The 10,276-nt window shown below is 39.0% G+C and overlaps 1 protein-coding gene across 1 annotated transcript; it reads right to left on the bottom strand.

Annotated features, from left to right (window-relative positions):
* Nucleotides 1–4,745: 4,745 nt before the first annotated feature.
* Nucleotides 4,746–5,001, bottom strand: LOC112398346 (small integral membrane protein 20-like). Its single transcript, XM_024742835.1, has 2 exons — nucleotides 4,898–5,001; nucleotides 4,746–4,842 (listed from the first exon to the last, which is right to left on the bottom strand). Exons 1-2 carry the CDS (start codon nucleotides 4,999–5,001, stop codon nucleotides 4,746–4,748), a joined length of 201 nt encoding a protein of 66 aa, XP_024598603.1.
* Nucleotides 5,002–10,276: the final 5,275 nt, after the last annotated feature.

Genomic DNA, 10,276 nt, shown 5'->3' with positions numbered 1-10,276 from the left:
ATGAACCCCTCTGCAGCAGATGGCTGCAGCGACGCTCCCCAGTTTGTATCCACACCTTTAACTGGTCTCTACGTGCACGGGCTCAGGGTTTGGCCATGTGCTTTGCTTTGCCCACAGAATCATGAGCAATGCAATGACTGTTTCTTTAAGCCTCTGTGGGGTTCATGGTTTTACACAGCAAAAACTAACTGTCCCAATCCTGCCGCTCTAATGGATGAACATGAGCCTGAGATGTCATGCCACTGCTTAAGAGCCTTCGGGATTCAGTAGTGGTCCTCAGGAAGGAACCGTCAATTCTGGGGGGTCAGGGGCTGGATGAGGAGGCCTCTTAGAAGTCAGGGTTCATTCAGGAGTTGGGTCAGATCTGTGTGAGTGTGTGTGTATGTGTGTGTTTGAGTGGGTCAGGGAAAGGCTCAGGGTCCATGAAATTATGTATGTTTCTGAAGAATCTAATCTAGGGGCAACTTTTCACCTTATTTTGAGAATTCGAAAAGACTCTAAAACACGGGAACATGGATTGGGGATTTTTTGCCACCCATGACACTGACTGAGAGTTCTAAGTCTTGGAGAAGGAGAGATGCTGACAGTCGTTTCTCTCCTTGTTGAATTTCTTTTCCATGCATCCCCAGCATCTTAATGCAGTCCTCTGGTTAAGACGCAACCCCCTTCAAGTTGTTAAGCAGTGATAAATAGGTCCAGATGCTTTCCTTTAAAAGGACATTTTGGTTAATGTTCCTTGAGAAGCAGTAGTAACCGCTAACTGCCCATTTGTCTGGTCATTCTGGGCTCCAGACGGACTCATCACTGCTTGAGGAAATAGGAATGTTTTATTGAGCTGGAAGATTAATATGTGCTGAGCCACTTCTACCACTTTGGGAGGGGTTTCAAATTTAAGCCTCCAGCATTTCTGGTAAAACATACACCAAGTGTGACAAAGTAATCAAAACTGCTCTCTTTTGCAGCAGGATGTGTGAGCTGTTGTCTTCACAAACAGCAGTTTCTAGAACTGTCCCTCTTTGCTTACTAGCAGAAAAGCACTTGGGAGTATTACTGGCTAAATTTACAAAGGAAGTTTCAGCACACAAAATGTGTATCTATATACAATGTGAGTTTCCAAGATCATTAAATATCCTATGTAAAGTCCTGGAAAATGGGTTTACCCTGTTAAAATGCTGGTAGGAGATTGGTTTGAAGCCACTGTTGGTTTATCAATTTCAAATGTGTTTCTTGTAAAGTTTGCCTGGTTAGTTATGTGATCGTTGTGCCGAGACATGATTATAAAAACATTCCACATTAACACTTTAAAAATTAAAAATAGGGACTTCCCTGGCGGTCTAGTGGTTAGGACTCTGTGCTCTCACTGCCGAGGGCCCGGGTCAGGGAACTAAGATCCCATGAGCCGTGTGGCGTGGCCAAAAATATTAATTAATTAAAATTAAAAACAGTTTTTATCAGTAGTTGATCACAAACTATAGGGAACCAGTTTAAACTAGCTGTGGTGGATTGCAAACATGGCCATAATTATTTTCCTCCCTTCACAACCCTTGAATCTGGGTTGACCGTGTGACTTGCTTTGGCCAAGGGGACCTGAAAACATCTGAGGCAATCAAAGGTTTGAAGAGTGCTTGCACATTGGGGCTTGCCCCCTCTGGTACCTCCTAGAACCCTATGATTGCCCTGTGGAGAAGCCCGAGCTGGCCTGTTGAGGACAATAAATCACATTGTAATTTACTGTTAAATAAATAAATTGATTGTTAAATCAATAAGTCACATTAGAGCCCAGTCACTTCCATAGCACCCCAGCCAACCCCCATCCACCTGCCAGATGTAAAAGTGAGGTCATCTTCTAGATCATCCATCTGCCAGCATGAGTGGTGCATGGGTGAACTCAGGCAAGGTGGACCAAGTCAGCCCAGCCCAGAATCATTCAGCTGACTCACCGTATCATGAGCTAAATAAACGTTGGCTCTAAGCCAGAGTTTTGCAATAGTATGTTACATAGTAAAAGCTAACTACTATATAGCTTCAGCCAAGAGAGTCATGGGAAGACCCCTGTGTGTTTTGAGGCTGAACCAAGTGGAGTAAAAGATGGGATAAACTTGAGCCTCAGAACAACCAGTACCAGGTACTTGAACATCAGCACCAAGTAAGACTCACCATTTCCTGGGGTGACGGTATTTTTAAAGGCACATATAGCTGGTGAACAATAAAAGCTCCAACACTGACCCCAGTAGAACTCCATATCCACTTTGAAAATATTCCCTGCATGACTAGAGCAAAAGAAACAATCTGCTTTGATGATGGGCCCTTCGAATTTTCCCTGCCCGTATTCACCGATGCAAGTACTGCCTGAGAATGCTAAGCAAGCAATTCCAACCTTCATCTGGCTTCCCGACGCTGGTTTGGCTTTTCATGAAAGGCAAATACATACTAGCTGCGGAAGCTATTGCCCATCAGAATGTTTCCTTTGGATCTTCTCCATTAGTAACACAAGTCACTGCATGGGCCACGTAGACTTTTTTTTTTTTTTTAATATTTATTTATTTATTTGGCTGCACCGGGTCTTAGTTGTAGCACGTGGGATTTTCGTTGCCGCGTGTATAATCTTGCTTGTGGCATGCATGTGGGATCTAGTTTGGCGGACTCTCAGCCACTGCGCCACCAGGGAAGCCCTACATAGACGTTTTAAAAAATGTATTATGCTTTCAAGGACTGCCTCAGGATGCAAAAATAAAATTTGCATTAGTAATGTATACTAATGAATAAACATGAATATTTCAAAGAGTGTAGGCTTCTATAATTTCTTAATTTTAAAAAATTTATTATTGAGATATAATTGATATAACATTATATAAATTTAAGATGTATGTGTTGATTTAATACATTTATATATAGTATTATGAACACCATAGTGTTAGCGAACACCTCTATTACATCACATGATAATTCTTTTTTGTGGTGGGAACAGTTAAGAACTTACCTCTTAGCAACTTTGAAGTTTATAATACAATACTGTTGACTGTAATCACTGTGCTGTGCATTAGATCTCCAAGACTTATTTATCTACTCTTTGGAAGTTTGTACCGTTAACATCTCCCTAATTCTCCTGCTCCCCAGCCCTTGGTAACCACCGTTTTACTCTCGGATTTTACAAGTTTGGCTTTTTTAGATTTTCAACATAAATGATATACAGTATTTTTATTTGATTTTTCTGCATATGGTTATCCAGTTTTCCCAAACCCATTGTTAAATAAACTGTCCTTTCCCCATTGAGTGTTTTTGGCTCCTTTGTCAAATATTAGTTGACTGTAAATGCGGGACTTTATTTCTGGGCTTTATTTTGTTACATTGCGCAAAGTGTGTATTTTTATGCCAGGACTATACTGTTTAAATTACTGTAGCTTTATAGTATATTTTGAAACCAGGATGTGTGGGGCTTCCACTATTGACCTCCTGGCTATTCGGGGTCTTTGGTAGTTGATGCAAATTTTAGAATTTTTTTTCTATTTCTTTGAAAAATGCCATTGGAATTTTGATGGGGAATGTATTGAATCTCTAGATGACTTTGAGTAGTATAGACATTTTAACAATATTAATTCTTCTGATCTATGAACACAGGATGTTTTCCTTTTGTCTTTTTCAATATCTTCAAAGTCTCATAGTTTTCAACGTACAGATCTTTTATTTCCTTGATTAAATCTTTTCCTAAGTACTGTTTTTGATGCTATTATGAGTGGGATACTTTTTCTTTCTGATGTTTCACTGTTAGTGTATAAAAACTGATTTCTATGTGTTGATTTTATATCCTGCAACTTTATTGAATTTATTGGTTAATTCCAACCATTATTTTGGTTGAGTCTGTAGGCCTTTCTGTCATATCATCTGTAAATAATGACAATTGACTTCTTCCTTTCTGATTTAGATGCCTCTTATTTCTTTGTCTTGCCTAGTTGCTCTAGCTAGGACTTCCAGTACTATGTTCAATAAGAGGGGTGAGAATGGGCTCCCTTGTTTTTTTCCCGATCTTAAAGGAAAAGTTTTTAGCTTTGCACCCTTGAGTTATGATGTTAGCTGCAGGCTTGTCTCATATGATTTTTATTATGTTGAGATACGTTCTTTTTTTTTGAAGTAAAAAGAAATCATTTTAATATTCACATTTTCACTTCAGTTAATTCAACATGATTTCTACTAGGCATGCATACCCACTTAGTTTGATTTGCTTCATATTTGTTTATTTTTCAACATGCAGCAACCCTATGAGATAGTTGAGTTGAACTGTTTATTCTTGTCCTCAAAGAGTTTTATGAACTTTGACATTTTCAAAGAGCCCTATGAGGCTGCTCAGTATAGTGGTTTTTCACTGAAACTTCTTATTTGGAAGATGGGCAAAACAGACTAGGATCTTCCCAAGTCTACTGGTTGCTTGTATTCATATCACAGCTCAGGTGGGTAAGAGGTAGAGACTGAATAATAAGTAGATCACCTCCAAACCCAGCTGGGTGAGAAAACTTCATTTTTAGAAAAGAAACCAAGTCATGAAAACCTTTGTAATGGTGTGATTTGTTTCAGGGTTCTTTTGATACTTAAGAAGGGAATTAATCCTGGTGCACAGTACTCGTCTTTATAGCCTTCTAGAGTTTTCTTCCCCAGCCATCGTTCTTCAGCCAGGTGATTTATTGTACTTGCTGCAGAACTGAAAGCATGAAGACTGTCTACTTTCATAATCAGAGGTGGTGATAGCCTTTTCATTTCCTGCCAAATGGATCCGACCACACTTTTAACCCTGGTGGCTGCATGTCTTGGACAATACCAGCTCGATTTATGGCTTGTTCCTTCTTAGCTGTGTGTCCTTGGGCATGTTGAACAACCTTGCTGAGCCTCAGTTTCCCCATGGTATTCCTCCAGCCGCATTAGGGGCCGGAAGTAGATGGGGTAGAAGGCGGCGCCGATCAGGGAGATGAAGCCGCTGAAAACGAGCGCGGTGCGCAGTTTCGGGGTCATGGCTCCAGCTGGTGGCCTCCCTGACCTGCGGAGCAGCCCTCTGAGATACGTTTTTTATATAACCAATTTCTTGAGGTTTTTTTTTTAATCATGAAAGGATGTTACATTTTGTCAAATACTTTTTCTGCATCTAACGAAATGATCATAGGATTTTTACCTTTCATTCTATTAAAGTGGTATATGACATTTATTGATTTACATAGGTTGAACTAGCCTTGCATCCCAAGGGTAAATTCCACTTGGTTGTGGTATATAATCCTATTTAAGTGTTATAAAGTTGGTTTGCTATTATTTTGTCACGAATTTTTGCATCTATATTTATTGGGATATGGATCTATAGTTTTATTGTAGTGTCTTTACTTGACTTTGATATCAGGATAATGCTGGTCTGATAAAATAATTTTGGAAGTATTCCCTCTTTATTTTTTTATTTTGGGAGGATTTTTGTTTTTGTTTTTGGAAGAGTTTGAGAAAGATTGGTATTAATTCTTCTTTAAAATTTTGATAGAATTCGCCAGTAAAGCCATTTGATCCTGAGGTTTTCTGTATTGGGAAAATATTTTTTTATATAAATTTATTTTATTTATTATTTTTGGCTGCATTGGGTCTTTGTCGTTGTGTGTGGGCTTTCTCTAGTTGCAGCGAGCAGGGGCTACTCTTTGTTGTGGTGCACGGGCTTCTCATTGCAGTGGCTTCTCCTGTTGTGGAGCACAGGCTCTAGGTGCGTGGGCTTCAGTAGTTGCAGCACACGGGCTCAGTAGTTGTGGCTCACGGGCTTTAGAGTGCAGGCTCAGTAGTTGTGGTGCACGGGCTTAGTTGCTTTGCAGCATGTGGGATCTTCCCGGATCAGGGCTCGAACCTGTGTCCCCTGCATTTGCAGGCAGGTTCTTAACCACTGCGCCACCAGGGAAGTGCCTGTGTGTGGAAAGTTTTCATTAGTCATTCAATCTCCTTACTTGGTCTGTTCAAATTACCTATTTCTTCATGATTCAGTCTTGGTGCAAGGCTGTATATTTGCAGGAATTCATCCATTTCTTCTTCTAGGTTAGCTAATTATCCAGCATATAATTATTCATAGTAGTCTCTTATAATTCTTTGTATTTCTATAGTATCGGTTAGGATGTCTTCTCTTTGATTTCTGATGTTGAGTCTTCTTTTCTTGGTCTACTTAAAGGTTTGTCAGTTTTGTTTATATCTTTTCAAACAATCAGTTCTTAGTTTCATTTTTTTTCTTTTGTTTTTCTGGTCTCTATTTCCACTCTGATGTTTGTAATTTCCTTCCTTCTGCTAATTTTGGGCTTAGTTTGTTCTTTTTCTAGTTCCTTGAAGTGTAAAGTTGTTTATTTGAGATCTGTTTTCTTAATATATGCATTTATCACTTTAAACTTTGCTCTCAGGACTGCTTTTTTAGCATCCTATAGGTTTTGGTATGTTGTATTTCTATTTTCATTTATTTTGAGAGATTTTTTAAAATTGCTTTTTTGACCCAAGGTTGTTCAGGAGTCGTTGTTTAATTTCCACATATTCGTAGATTTTCCAGCTTCTTGTGCCGTCTAGTTTCATACCAGTGTGGTTGGAAAAGATACTTGGTATGATTTCGATCTTAAATTTGCTAGACTTGTTTTGAGTACCATCAGTTGATCTCTTCTGGAAAATGTTTCATGTGCACTTGAAGAAAAAATGTGTATTTTGCTGCTGTTGGATGGAATATTTTACAAATGCCTGTTAAGTCCATTTGGTCTAATGTGTGTTTCAAGTCCAATGTGTCCTTCTTGGTTTCCTTTTTGGATGACCTATCCATTGCTGAAAGTGGGATACTGAAGTCCCTTACTATTATTGTATTGTTGTCTATTTCTCCATTCAGATCTGTTAGTATTTGCTTAATACATTCATGTGCTGTGATGTTGTGTACATAGATATTCATGACTTACATTTTCTTGATGATTGACCCCTTTATCATTATATAATGACTTTCTTTGTCTCTTGTTACCACTTTGGGCTTCAAGTGTACATTGTTTGCTAGGAGTGTAACTACCTCTGCTTTCTTTTGTTTTCCACTTAAATATATTTTTCTATCCCTTCACTTTGAGTCTATGTGTGTCCTTAAAGTTGAAGTGAGTTTCTTGTAGGCAGCATTTGGTTGGGTCTTGATTTAAAAAAAAAAAATTCCATCCAGTCACTCTGTGCCTTTTGATTGGTGAATTCAATCCACATATTTAGAGTCGTTTGTAGGTAAGAATTTATTAATGCCATCTTACTGTTTTCTGGTTGTTTTGTATTTCCATTGATTCTTTTTCCTGTCTTTGTAAATAGGTTATTTTTCTGTAGTGGTAAGCTCCATTTCTTTTTTTTCTTTTTTTTTTTTTTGCGGTACGCGGGCCTCTCACTGTTATGCCGTCTCCCGTTGCGGAGCACAGGCTCCGGACGCGCAGGCTCAGCGGCCATGGCTCACGGGCCCAGCCGCTCCGCGGCATGTGGGATCTTTCTGGACCGGGGCACGAACCCGCGTCCCCCGCATCGGCAGGCGGACTCTCAACCCCTGCGCCACCAGGGAAGCCCGGTAAGCTCTATTTCTGATTATCTTTTGTGCATCTGTTCTACGTTTTTTGCTTTGTGGTTACCATGAGGCTTATGTAAGACATCTCAAAAATAAAACAGTCCATTTTTAAGCTGACAGCAACTTCAATTGTCTACAAAAACTTCATCCTTTTACTCCCCCCTTTTCTATTTTTGATGCCTTTACTGCTTTTTATATTGTATATTCATTAACAAATGATAGCTATAATTATTTTTAAGTTTTCCTTTGATCTTTATACTGTAGTTAAGTGGTTAACACACCACCGCATTACATAATTAGAGTTTTTAAATCTGACTGTTTATTTTTCTTCACCAGTGTGCTGTATACTTTCATATGTTTTCATGTCACTGATTAGTGTCTTTTTGTTTCCACTTAAAGAACTACTTTCAGTTTTTCTTACAAGATAGAGCTAGTGGTGATGAACTCCCTCCGCATTTGTTTGTCTTGGAAAGTCTTTATTTCTCCTTCTCATGTGCAGGATGGAGTATTCTTGGCTGGTGATTTTTTTCTTTCAACTCTTTGGTTGTGTCATTTCACTCAGTCCTGGCCTGTAGAGTATCTGCTGAGAAACCCATTGATAACCTACAAAAGGAATCCCTATTAGGCTATCATTTCTTTTCTATGGCTGCTTTTAGGATTCTCTTCATTTTTGAGTTTTGACAGTTTTATTATAATGTCTTGGAGAAGATCTTTTTGCATTGAGATAAGTTGATCTATTAGCTTCATGAATTTGGATGTCCAGTTCTCTTCCCAGGTTTGAGAAGTTCTCAGCTATTATTTTTTTAAATAAGCTATCTGACCCCTTCTCCCTCTCTTCTCTTTCTAGAGCCCTGAATATTCTAATATTTACTCCTTTAACGGAATCCTACAAGTCACATAGGCTTTCTTATCTATTTTTCATTCTTTGTTCTTTTCTAACTGGATTATTTCAAAATTCCTATCCTCTCACTCATTTATTCTGTCTTGCATTTGTTCTACTTTATTGCAGTTGCTCTCTATTGCATTTTTCACTTCATTCATTGAGTTCTTTAGCTGCAGAATTTTTGCTTGGTTCTTTTAAATGATTTTTCTCTTTGGCAAATACCTCATTTTGAACATTTATTTTTTTAATTTATTTTTTGGCTGCATTAGGTCTTCGTTGCTGTGCGCAGGCTTTCTCTAGTTGCAGTGAGTGGTGGCTACTCTTCCTTGTGGTGCAGGGGCTTCTCATTGTGGTGGCTTCTCTTGTTGCAGAGCACAGGCTCTAGGCGTGCAGGCTTCAGTAGTTGTAGCTCGCGGCCTCTAGAGCGCAGGCTCAGTAGTTGTGGCTCACGGGCTTAGTTGCTCTGCAGCATGTGGAATCTTCCCAGACCAGAGATCGAACCCGTGTCCCCCGCATTGGGAGGCAGATTCTCACCCACTGTGCCACCAGGGAAGTCCTGAACGTTTATTTTTTAATCGACCTAAAGTTAGTACATAACATTAATTTCAGGTCTATAACATAATTCAATATTTGTATACACTGCAAAGGGATCACCACCAAAAGTCTGGCTACCATCCATCACCGTACAGTTGACCCCCTTCACCCATTTTGCCCACCCCCAACCCTCTTCTCCTCTGGTAACCACCAATCTGTTCTCAGTACCTGTGAGTTTTTGTTTTTTCTTCTGATTTTTAGATTCCACATAAAATGAAATCATACAGTATTTGTTTTTCTCTGTCTGGCTTATTTCACTTAGTATAATACCATCAAGGTCCATCTGTACTGTCACAACAGGCACAATTTCATCTTTTTATGAATGAGTAGTATTCCACTCTACACGCACACGCGCACACCACGTCTTTATCTGTTCATCCAATGATGAACACTTAGGTTTTTCCATATCCTGGCTATTGTAAATAATACTGCAGTGAATATAGGGGTACATATATCTTTTTGAATAAGTGTTTTCATATTCTTCAGATAAATAGCCAGAAATGGAATAGCTGGGTTTTATGGTAGATCTATTTTTAATTTGTTGAGGAACCTCCATGCTGTTCTCTATAGTGGCTGTACCAATTTACATTCCCAGCAAGAGTGGACAAGGTTTCACTTTTCTCCACATCCTTGCCGACACTTATTTCTTGTCTTTTAGATAATAGCTATTCTAACGAGTTGTGAGGTGATATCTCATTGCGGTTTTGATTTGCATTTACCTGATAGTGATGTTGAACATCTTTCTGTAGATATATGTATGTCTTCTTTGGAAAAATACCTGCAGTTGACTCTTGAACAAAGCAGGGGTTTGGGGCGCCAACCCTCTAACACAGTCAAATTTGCAAATAGCCGTATAGTCGGCTCTCTGTATCCCTGGTTCTGCATCTGTGGATTCAACCAATCGTGGATTGTGTAATGATACTATAGTACATATTTACTGAAAGCAACTCACATACTGGTGGACCTGCACAGTTCAAACTTGTGTTATTCAAGGGTCAGCTGCAGTTAGGTCCTCTGCCCATGTTTTAAATCCGGTTGTTTGCATTTTTGCTCTTGAGTTCTTTATATATTTTGGTTATTGACCCCTCCTTGGATATATAATTTGTAAATGTTTTCTCCCATTCAATAGATTGCCTTTTCGTTTTGTTGATGGTTTCCTTTGCTATTATAATCACGATTTTTTTTGTGTGTTTGTGTGTGTGTGTGATTTCATTGAATTGTCTTTCTGGTTTTTTGGTACC

This window comes from Neophocaena asiaeorientalis, unplaced genomic scaffold (genome assembly GCF_003031525.2).
Source record: "Neophocaena asiaeorientalis asiaeorientalis breed wild unplaced genomic scaffold, Neophocaena_asiaeorientalis_V1.1 scaffold993, whole genome shotgun sequence".
NCBI classification, from domain to species: Eukaryota; Metazoa; Chordata; class Mammalia; order Artiodactyla; family Phocoenidae; genus Neophocaena; species Neophocaena asiaeorientalis.
Note: the sequence above shows the minus strand (reverse complement) of the source record. Positions and strands in the feature narration are given on the sequence as shown.

Excerpts from the sequence above, each read along its gene's own strand:
- LOC112398346 (XM_024742835.1), bottom strand. The coding sequence starts at position 5,001 with ATGACCCCGAAACTGCGCACCGCGCTCGTTTTCAGCGGCTTCATCTCC. Across the intron at positions 4,843-4,897 it reads CCCCTAATGCGGCTGGAGGA|AGCTAAGAAGGAACAAGCCA; the intron begins ATACCATGGGGA and ends CCAAGGACACAC.